This window comes from Columba livia, chromosome 7 (genome assembly GCF_036013475.1).
Source record: "Columba livia isolate bColLiv1 breed racing homer chromosome 7, bColLiv1.pat.W.v2, whole genome shotgun sequence".
Taxonomy (NCBI): Eukaryota; Metazoa; Chordata; class Aves; order Columbiformes; family Columbidae; genus Columba; species Columba livia.
In genome coordinates, this window is record NC_088608.1 from 30,931,282 (window position 1) to 30,950,420 (window position 19,139).

The 19,139-nt window shown below is 42.2% G+C and overlaps 1 protein-coding gene across 20 annotated transcripts in view; it reads left to right on the plus strand.

The window, feature by feature from the left end:
- Positions 1–19,139, plus strand: part of UNC80 (unc-80 homolog, NALCN channel complex subunit) — a 137,807-nt gene that overhangs the window by 69,629 nt on the left and 49,039 nt on the right. For 14 of the 20 annotated variants that reach the window (XM_065068973.1, XM_065068979.1, XM_065068978.1 and 11 more), the window contains 11 exons: positions 682–847; positions 4,330–4,533; positions 6,058–6,158; positions 9,187–9,384; positions 11,510–11,617; positions 12,013–12,151; positions 15,451–15,632; positions 16,026–16,157; positions 16,700–16,886; positions 17,571–17,702; positions 18,215–18,358. In XM_065068973.1, the coding sequence (XP_064925045.1) occupies positions 682–847; positions 4,330–4,533; positions 6,058–6,158; positions 9,187–9,384; positions 11,510–11,617; positions 12,013–12,151; positions 15,451–15,632; positions 16,026–16,157; positions 16,700–16,886; positions 17,571–17,702; positions 18,215–18,358 (1,693 nt within the window). The remainder of the gene's footprint in view (positions 1–681; positions 848–4,329; positions 4,534–6,057; positions 6,159–9,186; positions 9,385–11,509; positions 11,618–12,012; positions 12,152–15,450; positions 15,633–16,025; positions 16,158–16,699; positions 16,887–17,570; positions 17,703–18,214; positions 18,359–19,139) is intronic. The other 6 variants (XM_065068985.1, XM_005501701.2, XM_065068992.1 and 3 more) reach the window with 3 other exon arrangements.

A 19,139-nucleotide genomic window follows, 5' to 3' on the forward strand; every position in this document is an offset into this window, starting at 1 on the left:
TGTGGTTAGAGAAAGAACTTTGCTTTTTTGGCCTGAATTGGTAGCCCATAGGTGGCCTAAACAGTGCCATTTCAGTTAATAGAAGAAAATGATGGTGCAGAGTAGCCTCTTCCTTGTGCAATGCTGTTTATTTTCCAGAATTTAAGTGCAGCCAACATATCTGTTACTCCCTTTTTTCCACTGTGTCCTTTCAGCCAGATCTGCGCCCAGAAAACTTGCTCTGCGCCATGCTCTCATGGCTGTCATGCTGTCAGCTGGCTTTCTCTCAGCTGTTCTGCCTCTGGTGAGAACAGTGGCAACGGATTCCCTAATCAACCGCAGGGAGTAGACACCTAACCATCCAGCCAGCACCTTGGGCAACAGCCACCTTTTATTGCCACCTGTCCATTTAGGGACCATTTGTGTGTTTCCCCCTCATGAGCCTGCAGACACGATGGCAGTTCACTCAGTAGTGTTAACCAGAAATGTATGTTAACACCCATTCACTCTTTCATCCTGATGGTGCCTACTAATGGGGCTCAGCATGCTGCAAGCCCAAAGAGGAGCTGGATTAGAAAGTGCCAGGGTAGATGGAGAACTGTGTGATAGAAATAAATTTCCATCTGAAGTTTATGTGGCTGCAGTGAAAAGCATGGGGGCTCATACTGCTTGTATGTCTGTGTGGTGTGCATTCTGCTACAGGATCTGGAGAGCTGCAGGCTGCGTCTGGACCCTGAGATGGACCGGCACAGGTATGAAAGAAAGATCAGCTTTGCTGGGGTTTTGGATGAAAATGAAGATTCAAAGGATTCCCTGCACAGCAGCAGCCACACCCTCAAATCTGAGGCTGGCTTCGAGGAGAAAAAAGGTTTGTCAGCAGAATAAGGCTTTTGTATTCTCAGGGCTTGTGAAGTGGCGCTTGATTTTATGTTTTCATTTGCACAGACTGTGTTAAAAAGCAGGCAGCCATGGAGTCATGTGGCTTTGAATCATTTCTGAGACGCTTCTGGCCTTCAGGTTTCAATATAAAAAATGTGAGAAGCAAAGATGTTAAATTTTATAAAACACTGCTATGACTGAAACCGATAGAGAACATTGCAAGATTTCTAAAAAGGAAGGTGCTTGCTTTGAAACTGTTTCTCAGTGGGATGCTGAGAGAAGCATCACTATTTGATTCACTTTAAAAATAAAGATCAAAAGTGTTCTTGTTTGGTTTTTATTTTGATTACAATTTTTCATTTTGGGAAAACCACAGATAGGAGGGAAGACCAGGATCTCTCTGTGAAAATCTGTGCTGGTTTGGAAGTCATGGCATCTTAAAAAATTAGTGGTTGATCACTTGATCTCTTGAATTCTTTGCTACCACATAAAAATACACACGTATGTGGCTTTTGATGGCTATCAGATTAATGTTACCAACATACTGTACACTGTACAAGCAAACTTCAAGCTCACTGTGTTTGCTGAGAACAGCAGATTGTTTCCATTTTTGAGCCATCTCATGCAAAACTCACATACTATCTGATGGTACAAGTGTTGCAATACAATATACAGTCATCATGCATATTTGCAATTAGAGGCTAAGGTGCCAGACAGTTACCTGTAAATGATTCTCCCTCTAAGAAGTTTTCTAGAACTGTTTCAATTCTGCCTCGGTAATAACCATATAAAGGTGCAGATGTTTGAATGTTGACTTTGATAATTGTTTGAAAAATATAAATGTTTGATGATTGTTTGAAAAGGATGGAGCCTGTGGCTGGTAACCTCTGGGAACTGTAATGTGTATTAATGATTCAGAGGAGCTTTTATTGACTTCACGGGGCTTTGGGTAAATTTTGCATTGTCTTCAGCTGTGACCCTGCCACAATTCCTGGAGAAAATACTAGAACTGTTTCCAAGATTTGCATGCTGTAAAACTGCCTCCAATATTGTGTGTCAGGTGGGACAGTTACTCCTGTGAAGACAGCTAGGTATCCACATAAGAAAAGTGAGCTATATAAGTTAATTCTCCACCTCATTTTTTGTACCCTTGGCATATTAGCAGCCCACAGAAGCACATGGCCTTATGGTGTGTCTGATGGTCTAAGATGAGTGGAAAAGTATCTCTCTAACTATTTAGATGAGGAAAAGCTTGGGGTTGGGGTGGGTTTTTTTTAAGATATTTATGATGTTTGAAACCACCTTTCAGCCTCTTAGGCAGCAGTCTCATCCACCAGGATGTTACCTGAGTGGGAGAATGCCTACAAGCACACAGTCCTGCTGGAAAATGCTGGTGGCTGGTCTCTAAACATCCTGCTTTTCTTGGATGCAATGCTGACTTCCGTTTTCCTTCATGTGTTGCAATGCTACAGGCATAATGCAGATTTGAGTTATTTTTGCAAACATAATACTGACTTTCTGCATCCTTGACTCCATTAAACTATGTTTTTCCTGCAGTTATATTTGGGCTTTTTTCCCATTCTCCCTTTTCCCTAACCTGTCATGTAGTATTCCTTTACTAAAGCTGCCCCTTTACTATATATTGTGGTAGGAAGGCTGAATGTTAATATACTCCAGCAAAAATGTATTTGCAGTATTGTGGAATCTAAGTAAATGCAAGGTAATGTTATATTTAAAAATTTCAATAATTATTTTATTTTCTCCGGCCACAGACTGTTCTTCTGGGGGTCCACTTGGGCCAAACGTAACAGATGCAGAGGCATCTTTCATAATCTACAGTCTTCTAGATAAGAAAATGTTGTGTGGATGTAACTAAATTTCTCTCACCTGCAGTGACAGGTTTCTATATCTCGACGTGTTTGAATACTAATCTGTTTCCTTTCATTTTTTCCTGAGTGTTAAAAATTTTGCTCTCATTGCTTACACCAGGCGTGGCTTAACAGCTATCCAAAAGCTACAAGTTTACTGTATAGAATCTGCTCCAGGTAGGTCTGAAATACAGACTCTAAAGCTAGATAGATGCAGGGTCTCAGAGGAGACGTGCACTATTTGGGTGCTAAAATGGGATTCTGCAAACCTCGTGAAATGCAATTACAAGTGCTGAAATGGTTTGGCATTTGGGGGAACTGAGCCACTCTATTGAGGGTGATCTGAACAGAATTCAAGCAGTAGTGATTGCTAAGGGACTCAGCATGGTCACTTGGAGGGAGGTTTTCCAGTCATTCAACCACGATTTGCCCAGCTGATTCATGAGAACTGAGGAGTAGCTCTCAAAACTGTGTTTGTCCAGTACATTAGCCACTGGAAATGGGAGTGGGAATTGGGTTCTGGAGGAATTATGGGCATTCTCAGGAGTTAAAGGTGTGTTTGATTTTTCGTGAAGCCAAAATACAATTCTGTTAAAATATTTTGCTTACCTATGGTATCTAAAAAGCTGTATCCTGTTCATTCTCAACAACACACCAAAAGCTAATCGATCGCACATGGCCTTGCCTGATTAGATCTGCAGTAAAATGACTGAGTGTTGCAACATTTGGACTGACATACTGCTATGTACTGCCTTTGAACTAAGAGGAGAATGAAAGTGCAAACGGTTGGTGCTTTGAACATTGAACCATTTCATGTCTGTGCTCATCAAAAATGCAGAGTGTCAATGGATGTTGTTAATGCCTGAAAGCTGCTGATTTGTCTGAAGGCGAGGATCTACGTGCTCCGTTTCCTCTAAAGCATTCTAATGATGAAGAGTAACATGCAGAGACATGGATTCATGCAAATCTTACTTCAAAGAAGTCTTGCGTGCTAACCTCATGAAGCAGACTACCCCACTGCAGTCACACGTGCTGTATGAATAAATAATTGATCCTACTGCAGAGCTCAGTGAGGTTTACAGAACCCAGGCCCACAGGAAGATAGGTTTGTCCATGATGCCTTGCTCATGCTTGGGATTCAGCCGTCTGTCCCTAGCAAGAGATGATTCTGCACTAATGTAAACCCCAGGGGCTGGCAAAGAAAACTGCAGTTTACATCCATTGGGCAGATCCTGTTTCCTGGCAGGAACTGATCCAAATTGGTGTGAACCATAGGTTTTCCTTGTCCACATTTTGGGTTTGTGTTAGAGCAACTGAGTCTGCTTGCTGGTGGTTGAATGAGGGCTAATTCCAAATACAGACAAGGCTTCCAGGAAATGAGGTGCTGAACACATTTCCCTGAAGCATCTTTACTGCCTGATTGACAGAGCTGCATTGGCGGTGGCTTTGGAGGGACCCTCTGGCCCCACATCCCTTGGTAGAAGATGCTGCAATACAGGCTGGCAGCGAAGGGACGGGAGGGAGGGGAGGGGCAGGATATCTTTCTTTTTTAAATGGGGAAAAATTAAGGGGAAAAAAGTCCTCTTTTATTCTTTTAATACAGTTCCCATCAGGAAGATCAGGATAGGAGGCTCCCGCTTGCTCCAGATTAAAGGAACCCGCAGTTTCCGGGTGAAGAAGGGGGGTTCCCTTTCCAGCATTCGCCGGGCCGGCAGCCTAAAGAGCACCAAGTTATCACGGCAGGACTCAGAGTCTGAGAATGAGGAGCTGCAGCTGTCCCACAGCAGGGACACTGTCACTGATATAGGTAACTTAGATGAGTGGGTGGAAAGGGAGGGGACAATAGGCAGGACCTTAAACTCTTGATGTGATTGCAGCAGAGCTAGAAATGACAAGAGACACCCACCCCAGCAGGCTAGGGAAAACTGAGCGTCCTCTTGAGGGCCGGTGAGGAACATGGTCCAAACCTTGGGTGCAGCATCGGCTCTGTGCACAGGTTGTCAATTCAGAGCTCCTTGTTAGAGCATGAACTCTTAGAATGCTGCTGCCTGCCAGCCAAGTGCATGCTGTCTTCAGGGGAGCACATTTTTGTGTGTATATGCGCATACACACTCCCCTAAATCATACGATATTATGAATACGTGAGGCCATATGCATATATGATATTTTGTTTTCCAAAATAACAGAAAGGAGATGTGTGTGTATATATATATAAATATATATATATATATATATGTACAGACATGCACTTCATATTCTGTGTAGGATATTATGTCATTGTCATGTCGTATGACATGTAATATAGTCCTATATGTAGAACATAACAGGTACATGCTACATACTGTATTTCTACATATTGGCATGTAGATATATTTTTATAGTTTACAGAGGTCTTCCTCAGTCTTTCAAAGATAGATCACCATATGTTTGTCTTTTGGAAGCCAAATGTGCATCCTGCCATGAGAGATCTCCATCACAGTTTAAGTAAAGGGGTTCCCTCTGCTAGGGATGTTAACCAAAACCTACAATTTGGATACAGTTGGAGCTGAAATAACCTCCCAAGCTTAATGGTTGTTTTTATGTTGCCCAAAAAGATACTCAGTAGGTAAACATGGGGAGTGAGATTACCTGTTCTGCAGACTTTGGCAAGTCACAGTTCACTTAAAGAACAGAAAGAAAGGATTAACCAGAATTCATCCACAGCCATCTTGTAACAGCAGTCATGTTAGTTTTATAGGAGGCCCATGGGTTATGAAATGGCTAGAGGAAACAGGGATCAGTGAAGCTCTCAGAGAAACATCTCCCTTGCCTGAGTTCTTTAGAATTAATGTGCTAGAATCAGGATTTTTTTCCCCTTTCATCCCCACGACATTAGCAGTTTCCATGGGCAATTAGTTGTGACTTTCCCATTGGCATTTACAGTTAGATGCCAATTCTGGTTGGATTTTTGTTGACGTTTTTAACCACAGAGCCCAGTCAATGCAGATCACTAAACCAACCATTTGCAGCATCTGAATAGTGCGAAGAATTTGTTTCTGATGTTTTTCATTTACCTTCTCCCCTTCCATTAAAGAAAAAAGCAGGGAGGGAGCAGTGTTTGCTACTGACAAGATGACCTGTGAGTCAAGTCTAAATGGTTCTTGTAATTGTCAAGCCAGCTTGATACAAGGACTGGGGAGGGAAGTCCAAATTCAGTGTTTCCAGTGTGGCATATTCTGTGTACTCTGGTCTGTTCCCACAAGGCTGGCCTGGCTTACAAGTGCTGTCCCTAGTCTTAAAGCACATAGGGCGCAATAAAAACAACCACCTTTTGGGTATTTTTCTTTTGAAGAAGGGAGCCCTTGGAGCACGAGCGAACCTAGCATTGAGCCCGAGGTGCTGAGCAACACAGGCACGGAGGAGAACTATCATCGGAACATGTCATGGCTGCATGTAAGTATGAGTCGCCAGCAACAGTCTCAAGGATGGCATTTTCAGTAGGAAAACCTTTGTGCTGGCAATTAATGAGATCACAATATGTGCTTTCTCCATGTAGCATCAAGGATCTCAAGTGTAAGTAAGATGCGACCTTTGGAAATTGTCTGTTTGCCATTTCTACAATGGACTAAAAGCAGAAAGTTTTTGTCTTGCTCCCTCTGTTTGTCATATAGTTTGTAAGGGAAAAGTGACTATTTCTCTCTAGGCATTCAGGGACAGTCATGCTACCCCAGCTGAACAATCCATTAGCTCAGTATCTTCCCTCCAGCATGGCGGGAAATGAGTAGTTCAGGAAGAGTAACAGAATGGGCTTCAGTGTGAGCTGGGCTCCCAGCTCCTGGGAAATGGCATTTCAGAAGCTATTGATACTTGAGCTGGAGGTTCTGTTGTAACCACCATGTTTACTACCTACCAGAAGATTTTTCCTAGGGAGTTTTTCCAACCTCTTTTTAAGGCAATTTGTATATTTTTGTCTCCAATAGCTCTGTGACAATTAGCTTAATTATTAATCTTGTGGGGAAAAAAATTCTTACTTTTGGAACATTTTCTTTTATTCCATTAGATGCATTCTATCACAATGTCTAACCCGACAGGGCCTGTGTAGTTTTGAGTCAATCCAACAGACTGTGAGTACAACAGTGCAAATGGGATTTAGTCATGCAAAGCCTAAGACATCCATTTTGGTGATCTCTGTACCCATGATTTAGACATGCCAGAAGTCAGTTGGGCAAGTGTACACAATTCAGTCCACCAGGATCCAAGGATTGCACCTCTGCCTGTGTTGCCTCATGACACGCTGTGATGGTACAGTACGGTCAGTGTGTTCTTGTGCACAGGCTTTACAGAAAAGTTGGATCGACTCCCCGTGCACAGATTGTGTCCTGCACATACATATGAGGACAGATGCCTTTTGACTTCTGAGTTGCTTCTGGGAAAGACAGGTGTCAATAATGAATTGATATCCTCCTTTTTCCCCTAAGTATTCACACAGTCTGCTGTTAACTGCACCATTCCTGTGGGCTGTGGGCAATAACAGGCTTAATCCAATACTGTGATGTCAGAAGCAGTTCCTGATAGTTTTCTTTTTTGGAAGAGGGTGGTGGGGCAAGGAACTTGAATGTCATGTCTTCCAAGCTAGTACCTCAATCCCTGGACTACCCTGCTTCTCTGTCATTACTGTGATGTTCTTGATAATGATTACATCTCATTTGGAAATCCCAGTATACTAAACTGAGTATGTTAGACATGAGAGTGTGTAGTCAGTGATGAATTAATGGATGGATAAGGCATCTCCCTAGCTAGCAGCTTAGAATAAATCATAGTGCCTTTGCTCATTGTGGGAGGATGCATGGACTCATAAGAATGAGGCATAAACTGAAGGGAACTTGAGATGTTTGTCTCATTTTACATGTGATTAGCCTGCATAGGAGAAAGGAAGATTTGAAAAATCATCTGTTCCAGTTAATGCCACGCAAGTACCAATATTGCATGAGAACTTTCTCCTTTTATTTATTGGAAAGAAGGTGTGGGTGGATGGTCACTAAAAACTACAGGCAAAACAAAAACCTGCTTTACTTAATGGTCATGGGAAAACCACTCAAAAGGATCACTGGTTCAAATTGCTTCTATGCATGCACCAGCATGCACCTTTACCTGTCCTCCTTTACCTGTCCTTCATGTGGCAGCCCAGAGCATGATGTCCTCATTCTGTGTCAGTGTGCCGTAACTACAAGTTACAACAGTGGACCAGAGGCTGGGTAGAGGCTACAAAATGCTGATCAGATTGATACTATTTGCACATTGATACAGCACTAGTGGCTTGAGTTATTCTTGATTGACCCCAAAACAACACGAGGCCAGAACAGACAGGCAAAGAAAAGAATCACACATATGCAGCACAGATTTGTTTTAAGTTAACCTCCTGACCTTTTAGAATTCTAAATATTTGAGAGTTGAGAGTGATGTGGCTGCCTTACTTGAGAGAGCCAGCAGACTGCAGCTGTACAGACCATAAACAGGTGGAAAAGGTGGGATAGCTCCCTTTGGTAGGTCTGGGTATTTCTGCACCAGGCTGTGGGATGGAGAGATGGATTCATAAAGGCTGGTTGTGACCTACAGCATCAATATCTTGGGGATGCCTGTGTGTTTTTCTCAGTGCTGCCAAGTGGTGGTGTGTGTGTGGAACATGAAGATGAATATAGAAAGAGTTGCTGGACTGGGCTTTGCTCCTCTGGGAAGAAACACTTTGAGTTACACTAGAGAGCAGTCACTGAAGTATGGACTTACCCAAGGCTATCTTTAATTAATTAGTTTAGGGAATAACAGCAGTGTTGCTGCAGCAAAGCAGGGCTCAGAGTAGCTAAATGCCTAAATATTTACTCTGTTTCTTAGACAGGTTTTAGAGCTCCTTGCTGCCATATGGCAACACCACTAGGAATAGTAACTGAGCCAGCTAACACAAAGCCAGGCTGGATGGGCCTGCCCAAGCACAGGAAGGGAAGCATAGGCAGGACAACTATGTGAGAGCATCCTGAGGCATTTCCTTTAATGTTTCTTGAAGGAAAGTAACCCCTGAACCTCGTGGATTTGCAGCTTTAATGATGATTGAGTAGTTGACAATTTCCAGTCTAAGCGTTCATCTCAGAGTGGTGATACAACAGCTCTTCTGTAAACTGAGAGAATACTGTTTGCCTAAACCTTAATGTTGCCACCAGCCAAACATACACATTTACAGCAGCTCTGTCTCTTTGTTTTGTTAACACTGATGTTTCTTTAGCCATGCCTAGCTAGTTTGTAAACCACTTGCAAGTATGGAGCTATGCACAGACACACATCCCTTTTCAAAAAGCTGTGTTCAGCTTTGTGCCTCCCCAGGTAGGCTCTGGAAAAGTTAGCTTGATTGTCCCCATCATAGGCTGCCCTATGTAGTTCTCTGTGTAACTCCCTTTTCTATAGGTAACTGTTCTCTTTTTTTCTTTTCAAGGTTATGATCCTATTGTGCAACCAGCAAAGCTTCATATGTACTCACATTGACTACTGTCATCCACACTGCTATCTCCATCACAGCCGGTCCTGTGCTCGCCTTGTCCGGGCCATCAAGCTCCTGTATGGAGACACAGTGGACTCTCTGCGAGAAAACAGCACATTGAACAGTGTGGCAAGAGGCAAAAAACAAAAGGAAGTGAGTAGATGGAACAAACAATGTTTTGGGGTTTGCCCAGGCAACTCAAAAGTACTTTCAGGGACTGCATAATGTACTCAGACACTTCATTCATGACAAAATAAACACAGCCCTTCCTAAACACAGATTTGCTGGGAAAAAAAAGACAGACCCCGAACAAAAACAAACAAACAACAGCAAAAATAACAACAAAAACCCCCACAAACATACAAAAAAACAAAACAAAAACCAGAAGCTAGTAAGTTATTTAGAATTACGGAAGGAAGAGAATATGTACTGATTGGGAAGAATCTTAGTTGCTGATAAGGTCATTTAAAAGCATATAACCTGACTTTCATGTTCTTTTATGACCCCTGCTTATCAGCCCCTGGAATCCAGCCTCTTTTTTCATATTTCTTCTCCTCTGTTAATATGAATCACACTTGAAATTCCTGCAAAATTCTTGTAAAATCTTGCATAATTTCTTTCTTTTAGGTCTGAGCTCTCAGAGCTGTTCCAAGAATTGTATACATTAGTCTTCAATGTTATGGTCTCTTTAGTGACACATTTTTAAAGAACAGCTCAGCGGAATATTCAAACAAGATTGTGCTTTTTTAGCCATATAAGTGACGCCTTTAACTTCAGTGGAAATACATTTCTACTTTCAGTAAAGTGCCCACCCAGGTACCAACTGAATCAGATCAACAGTTGGTTAATACTTTCATATTCCTGACCACAACAGACAGACTACAGTTATTCTGAATGCTTGCAATGGTGGAGTCATTCAACTACTTTCAATGCAGTAACACCGAAAATAAAAGCGTTCATGAAAAATCTCATGAAGATTTCAGTTGGGTAAGGTGGCTGTCATCCCTGTAAGTGGAAAATAAAGGAGTAGGAGACAAGTTCATAACATTTCTTCATCAACCAGCCGATTGTTTGTTTCCTGTCAAATTAGAAAATGAAGGGTATTTGTATGGAATGAAGCACAGTGCAGATGAAACAACAGATAATGATTCTGCTCTCCTGGAAACCATAATCCCCGTATGTTTCCTCAGGCACAGAAAACCAGTGTATCAGATATTTAGGAAGAGAGGCAGTAATTTCCTCTGCAGAAGGCAGGTTTGAGGTGAGCAGCTGGCGGGGTTCATGAAAGGTAGCAAAAGAACACTGTACATTACTGTGTGTTCTTTCAACTCCAACTTAAAATTGCAAAGCAAAGTGATCATCCATCAAAGCCCTTAAGTAACAACAAGGACGCACTGTGTTTGTACAGACCTCACTGCAGAACAGTTGATAACTTTTGTATTGTATGTAATGGTAGACTTTTCATCCTGGTTCCTCATAATCTCGTACTTTTCAAGTGTTGTCATTCCCTTATCTGGGTTCCAGAGGGACCTCACTTTTACTCTCCCAGTGTGCAGAATGAAACGCTGGAGGTAGCTGCAATATGCAGACCTGGCTGTGTGGTCCATGGGGCTTGTGAATTCACTGATACACGAGGACCCCTGTACTAATCAGCAGGCTCCTAGCTTGAGGAGAAGAGTGTGGCAAGCCAGCATTCTGGGAGAAGTTCCTGTTATTGTGAATAACGAACATACAAAGGACTTGTCATTAACACTGTCGTTGGCAATCCTCTAGGCACAACTCTCAGGCAGGCATGAGCTCAAGTCCTGATGTGTTTTCTCACTTATGCTTTCTGAGGAAGAAGAAAAGATAAATGTAGCTGAGAGGAATCATTGTTGTACACACTAAACACCTCTGCGGGTAATTTTTTGGAAGCAAGCTGTAGATTTTTTACCTCTAAGCTGCTTAAAGTACCATTCAGAAATGAATGGGTGTGCCACCTGTGAGGATTACACAGAGCACATTCCCATTCCTCATTTGGTTTACTGGCTTCTGCCTTAAGCTTTTATTAGGAAAAGCATTGTTAAAAAGAGAAGAAAATTGCATGAGATATGTAATGTCACTGATATTAGGCCTGTTGCTGGCACAGGAGAAGACTTTGTGCTACAGCTCTGGTACCAGACGGCTTCTAGTGTATGGGAATTCCTCTTGTACGTGATCTCCTCCCTGTCCACATTGGGACATCTAAATGTGAACTCTGCTTTTCTGCTTTCTTTTTTTTTTTTTTTTTCCCTTCCAGTGCTCAGATAAGTCGTGCTTGAGAACTCCTTCTCTAAAGAAGAGAGTGATCGATATCAACTTGGAAGGCAAGAAGGACTCTGGAATGCTAAAATACATCAGGCACCAGGTACTGATTAGGCCATATGCTGGTTAGGAAGGCTGATATGTAGATGTCAGGTTAGACTGAAACAAGAAGGAAAATGTATGTGGATCTTCAAGCCCGTGTGAAAAACTGTTCTTGAGTATCAATCAGTTTAGCCCTGTATGTTTTCCCCAGCTGAGTAATGCTAAATTTAAGCCTCTCAAGGTAACCCCATGAAAGAATCCTTTAAGCATGTAGCTCCATTAAATCACAGTCTGCATCTCTGGCTTCCCATAGTGACACATGCATCAAACTAGGGATGCAAAAAAATAAAATAAATTTTAAAATATTTTAGAAATTCACAAATGTGATAAAATACAACCTGTCAGTTTACAGCAATAACACAGCTCAGCTGTAAGGCATGGCTTGTTTTTTCACAGGTAATGAGCCTCTCCCCTGCACCTTTGTCACTTCTAATCAAAGCAGCTCCTGTCCTCACAGAAGAGATGTATGGGGACATCCAGCCAGCAGCGTGGGAGCTGCTGCTCAGTGTGGATGAGCACATGGCTGGAGCAGCAGGTAAGAGAAAAATCCACTTAGTATGGCTACCCTCACCACACAGCTCACAGTGGATCACAGGGCCTTGCACAACAGCTTTATAGTAGAGAAGTCCTCATGACACCAAGAGTTTCTTGGAAGCTGTTTGGTTTTCATAGACCTTCATGTGTTTTTGTGCCCAGTACAAAAGAGGTGGTCAAGAAGGCAATCTCTGACCCTGGTTGTGGTGGGTGATTAGAGAGCATCAAAACTAGTATTTGTGTTTAGCTAGGTTTTCTAGGTAGAAGAAACGGTGATCTAATCTATCCAGAGTTTAATGAAGTATTTTGTATGTTGCCTCATGCAAATTGTTAGTACCAGTTAAAGGCTGATAGAAGAACAGAAAAAGGGGGTGAGAGTGGAACTGTCATAGCTCCTCTGGTTTACTGCAAGGAAAATTCTCATGTTGCATGGAGACAGCAGTGTTGCTCAATAAGTAGTATAATGATGTGGTGTTTATCTAAATTTTCTGTTTCCATTTGGTACTCAGTTGTGCAAATGGCATTTGTTGATGACACATGGTTGAGAGGCATCTTTAAGACAAAATATTAGAATATCATATACCTGTGAGAGTATTACCTTGAAAAAGAAATTCCAGACATGGGATGAAATTTATTACTACAAAGCATAAGATTATGCCCTTGCAAACTAATAAGAGGAATTGTTCTCTTATGAGCTTGGATCTTCTCCCATGGAATTGATATAGGTTTGGCCAGAAGATGACTGACTGACTGTGCAGAATTCAGAATTCAGCTGTGGAAACAATAGGATGTGTCAGAAGAGGCATTTCATTAGAGATTCAAACTCTTAATGCTGTTGTAAAACACGTTTTAAAATTACCTATGAAGTGGTACATCCATGCACAATTCTGGTCACTGAAGAGACATTTACATGGGAGAGGTACAATTAAAGACTATTAGGATAAGAGGAAGAAGGAAGAACCTATATGATGAAGATATTTCTTTAATGGATTCAGGTGAAGACTGGGAGGGGATGCTGTTGCTCTCCAGAAATATAGCAGACCAGATGAGGAAGAATTATTTAAGCCACAGTAGCTTAAAGATGAGTATGAACTCTTTATGACTTCTTTCACCTTGAAGACAGAAGACTTATAACCACCAGAAAAGAGAGGAAAATGCACTCAGCTGTAAGATTTTGTGAAAGGGATTAGATGAAATGACACAGGGTGACCCTTCTACTCTTATTGTCCTGTCCAAACACTCATAGCGAGTGTGTGTTAATGCCAGATGTTCAGAAATCATGAGCCACAACCATAGAAAGTGTGAACATCCCTCACACGCAACACACAGATTGCTTAAACAAAACATAAACTAATAAAATTTGTGAGCCAATTTCCCACAACTTTCAAATTCTACCTTTCTTCTCCGTCAGCACCCAAGGAAATGGCTTAAAGATTGCCGTCTTCCCCAGATTTGTGCAGTTAAGGAAGCCCTCACAGGTGTTCTTACACTGGAGATTAAATTACAGGCATTTTTTCAAAGCCTTCTAACAATGCAAGAGTTTTAAAGTGCTCCTTGGGCCTCTCACCCCTTTTCACCACACTTCAGTTTAGCTTACCAGTCCTTCATTTTCCACAGCTGGCAATGAATTCTGCCATGAAGTCCACTGTTTGACTCCACATCTCATGTTCTTCTCCAGTTCTGCTTCTCTCACTTTGCATCTGGTCTACCAGTGCAAAGTGCTCTTCTTCAATACACAGGTCTTCTCTGTGCTCTCCCCTTCACCTTTCCCTTTCCAAGGCCAAGTGTGCAGACAGGAAGAGAAAGAAGCAAAATAAGAGAAACAAGCTGCCTGAAATTGCACTCAAATGCATTCAAAGTCCCTTTCTGGGGGAATAATTTTGGATACTCCTTTTCTCTTACCAAAAACTTACCATGGCTCACATGGAAGGGAACAAAGCTTCGTTGAATTTCCTAATGAGGAGCAGCCTCTGAGATACATCTTCCTCTTTCTCCGCTTCCTGAAGGGAGAATTAAAAGGTTCTGTAATAGCTTTTTCAGTAGCAAGAATAATTTCATCCCCAGCACAAATTACATTCATGAACACTTGTATTAGTGTACAACAGCACCATCTACTGACCCCTTCCAAGACTGCATTTCTTTTTTGGTTACTTCAGTATGAGCTCACGCTTTCATATCAGTCCTGTTAAGATTTGACATACTTACATTGAACACATCAAAGAGTAGAAGGTTCTCTGAGCTAGTGAAACAGAAGGGTCCCTATAGATTTGGATCGGGACTGTGGAGCCGGAATGGGAGCCTTTGCAGGGCAAGGCAGGACTGAGGCAGTCCTTGTTTTTCTGCAGGTGTTCAGACTGCCTCCCATCAGCACAGCTCTCATGCCTGGCACCTTCTGGAAAACTGTTGAGGCAAACACAATGGCAAATGTCCTCTTTCTACTATGAAAGAACAGCCACCAAATCTAGAGAAATTGTCTCTAGTGATATGTGGTGAGCTACTGGTCACAGAAGCCGTGGGCAACTCTCTGACACCCACTGAACTCCCACAGCAACACTGTTCCCCCTGCTTTTGTTTCCTGTTCAATGCCCCTCAAATACCCTTGTAAATTAATTGGCCTCCATCAGTCTGGACTTAGACTGTGTCTGTTTATATTCCAATATGCTCCAGTGAAACAACTCTGGGCCAGCTCAACTTCTAGTGTGCTGTTTTCCATTGTGGTCTGGTCCTTTGTCTCTCAATCCATAGCAACTTCATTTTCTCTGGAATCACATTGTGATCATTGCACAGTGACCATTTAACTAAGAACTTTTCTTTTTGGTTTTATCTCTGAAAATATACAGATGAGACCTCTACTGGGGCACTGCCTCCTGCTCTGAGGGGATGGTTGAGCTTCTATTAAACCAGACTTTATTAATCATCACAAAAAAGACTTGGAAGATGGATCTTTGAAAGCCAAACTGAATTGCTCCTTTTATGTCAAGAGATGCTTCTTATTTGAAACTAACCATGACTGGGTTTTAGTGAGAAGAGAAAAGCTGTGTTTTGTTTTAAAAGCAGGTTTTCCAGAACCTTTTACAAGAATCACATGAAATGCTGTGTGGCTCCAAAAGGTAGAATCACACATGATTGGTTTCATGAAGCAGTACAATTTTTGCTAGGTCTTGTAGACTGCTGATCTCATTTCTGGAGCCAATAATAGGTTTCTTTTGGGGGGGTGTTGTATAAAACAGCTGCAGTTTTTCTCTGCCAAATAAACACATTATTAAGGAAACGAGATGATCAGATGTTCTCTCTGTGCAGCTGCCATGTTCCTGCTGTGTGCTGTGAAAGTGCCAGAGGCCGTTTCTGACATGCTGATGTCCGAATTTCATCACCCAGAGACAGTGCAAAGACTGAATGCCATTCTCAAATTTCACACACTCTGGAGGTTTAGGTATCAAGTCTGGCCAAGGATGGAGGAGGGAGCACAGCAGATCTTTAAGGTAGGTGGGACACATGAAACACAAAGTTGCCACTTACAGCTTGCCTGGTGGGAAAGATGTGTGATGACATGCTGGCATGAAATTGCCTGAAAATCTCTTTAGAGAAAAAATGGTCGTGTAAGTCACACTTGTGGGGGAGATGATGCGTAGAACTCCTATATAAAATGGGAGAGAGTGTGATGAGGACACAGGTCAGGAGAAACATCAGAGGAGGAAGAAAGGATGAAAGGAAGAAAGAAAATCTGTCATATGTAGTGTTGCAGTGTAGTGCGATATGGAGTTGGGAAAAATGTGCAGAGGTAATTAATGTCTTGGGTGTTTGTGCTCATTAATTAGCAGTACTGACACTAATAATAGTCTGTTGTAACAAAATGTCTTCCATGTTTTTGTTAGATCCCTCCTCCAAGTATAAACTTCACTCTGCCTTCTCCTGTCCTGGGGATGCCATCTGTGCCAATGTTTGACCCCCCATGGGTTCCTCAGTGCAGTGGGAGTGTGCAAGATCCTATAAATGAAGATCAGTCGGTAAGCATAGACATCATGAGAGTAAGCACTGTTTTGGTTCTATAGCGGCATGGGGGAAGCTAAAGCTATAGCCAAAAGATGTGGGCTAAACTGAGTTTTCATGTCTTCCTCAGCTGGGAAAAATGTAGTACGCTGTCCATGTAGGGCACACAGAATTTTCTACATGCACAAAAGGCTTTTCTGTTTGTCCACTGAGGTACTGTACTGCATATCATATCCCTGTGAGAGATAGTAACTCAGATCTTAGGAGCACACAGTTGTTCTCTCTCCAAGAGAACATTAGTTCACTTGAACTGTGTGACAGATGATTTTCTCTGCACTGGTTCATGTGGTGTCTCTTGGGAGAAGTCTGCACCAAGGCTTATTGCAGACATAGCTCCAAGAGGAGTCTCCTGGTGAATCTCTGTTCAGCTAGCACTAGTCTGATTCATATTTAGAAACTGAACTGCTGAATGTCACCAAGGTCTCTGGCAGAAAATGCAGTATGTGTGTATGTTAACTAACAGCTTCAGGCTGTGTTTCCTCTCTTTGCTTCCTTACAGAAGTCGTTTTCAGCCAGAGCTGTATCACGTTCCCATCAGCGAGCAGAGCATATCCTGAAGAACCTGCAGCAGGAGGAAGAGAAGAAACGCCTGGGCCGGGAAGCCAGTCTCATCACTGCCATCCCCATCACTCAGGAGGCCTGCTATGAGCCAACCTGCACACCAAGCTCGGAGCAGGAAGAAGAAGGTGTGCTCCAGGGTCAGGAATGGCATTCCAGGAACGTGAGAGCACCTGCCGCCCTTTAATAATGAAATGGTGGGAGGAATGACTGTTTGACAGTATCTCTCTTAATACACAATTGACCCTGGGGTTTTCTACGTTTATGGTGACTAGCTGGGGAGCCTAGATGACCAGCTCAGCCTCAATACCAAACTTTCATATGGCCAAAGTTACATGACATGATTCATGAAAAGCTTAGTGAGGGTGAGGGTTTTCATTGGTCTCAGCTAAGAGAGTACAAAGATTTCATTAAAGGCATTCAAGGTATGTGCCATTAGGTAAGTACAGTGATGTTCAGATCTGAACACACATTGGGAAGTCTGTGAGCAGAAAGCACAGTTCTTAGGGAAAACTAAGCACTGGCAAGCATGATGGTTAACAGGATATAGATGAAAAGAAGTATAGAGCCAACTCAGTTACAATGTGGCTCACCAAAGCACTCAACACTCTTATCAAGAATGCTCTGCTGATTCCCAAAGCATGAATAAATTACCTATCTGTCTGATCTTTATAGATTTTAAATTGTGCCTTTTGAGTGTTACCTGCGTTGACTTTTCAGTGTTCCAATTTGATTGTAAGTGCTGTCCTTCAGAAAGTTCCCTACAGTCTGTGAGTTAGATCTGGATTGACATTTCCCTTTCTCTTTGTCAGTAGAAGAAGTTGCCAACCTGGCCTCCCGCCGTCTCTCTGTGAGTCCTTCCTGCACCTCCAGTACATCTCACAGGAACTATTCTTTCCGCCGTGGTTCTGTCTGGTCAGTGCGCTCAGCAGTCAGTGCAGAAGGTGGGTTGAATTCAGAGTATCCGTTTCTAGGATATCATTCACTGGAAGCCTTTCCTGTTGACCTATAAAGCTGGTGGCATTTCTTTTTGCTGAATGTATTCCCAAGCTGGAGCCACTTCATAATAAATTACTGCCCTGCATTATTTTATTCACCCCTGCTGTCACAATGTCATCCCTTATTTCTCATGTTTCATTTAGAGAATCGTGCTACAGAGAGCACTCTGGCTGAAAAATGGTAATGAAATGGGATTTCATCAAAAAGAAAATGGGTTCCCTACAAGAAGATAAATGTAAATTGAAAAAACATATATTTACAATGAAAATTCCTGATCAAAAAAGTGGCTGGAGGCCCAGTTTCTTCTTGGAGACAGCAGTAAACCTGCCACATTTGCAAAGTGATCAGACAACCTATCATTTTGTACAGCACCCAACATAAATATTTATCTAACCTGGCTGGATAATATCACAGCTTATTTACTGACACTTGCCGCCTTCTCTTCTTCCTGCTCCAGATGAAGAACACACTACAGAGCATACTCCAAACCATCATGTGCCACAACCCCCTCAGGCTGTGTTTCCAGCATGCATTTGTGCAGCAGTGCTCCCCATTGTCCATTTGATGGAAGATGGAGAAGTCCGGGAGGACGGAGTAGCTGGTACTGACCTAGATTTAATTTCAAGTGATTCTTGCTCAAGCATGGCTTACGTTTGTTAGGTGCCATAACTAAAGTGGAAAAGAGGTGTATCAACCTTGTGTTCGCTCTCAGCTCTTGTTTCCTACTGGTGTTATGTGCTATATGTTGTTATGAGTATATATCTTTGTTAAAAAGTTAATTAGTAATATATTAAATCCTCACAAACTATTTCAAAGTAGATTCACAATGGAAATATTACTTTGAAGGGTTTTTCCTTTTTTCTCCACAGTTTGTGTTTGGTTTTGAGGGTTTTTTGCTCTTTTGTGGCACCCAAAAAGCCCCCCAATTCAAGAAGGATATTGAGAAGCTGAAAAGACTCTGGGGGGGTGAATACCAGGGTGGCAAGAGACCTAAAGCAGGTGTTGTGTGAGGAGTGATTGCAGAAGTTGGGCTTCTTTGGTGTGACAAAAAAGAAACAAAGGAGGAACTCTAGCTTAAAGATTGCAACTTGGGATGTTCAGGTTAGAAATTCAGAAGAAACTTTATAACCAGAAGCATAGTGTGGATGGATTCTCCATCCACAGCAGTTATCAAGCCTTGGCTAGTCAAAGCCATGGTCAACATAATCTGGAGTTAGTGACAGTCCTCCTCCAAGCAGGAGGAGACCTCTAGTTGTGCATTACCACCAACATTTATTTGATCCTATGACAAACAGAAATCTGCCTATATACAGCTTGAACATTTTGGTTATGATTTGTGATGTACTTGTAAAGTAATAATGCATTTTTCTGTATTAGTTTCT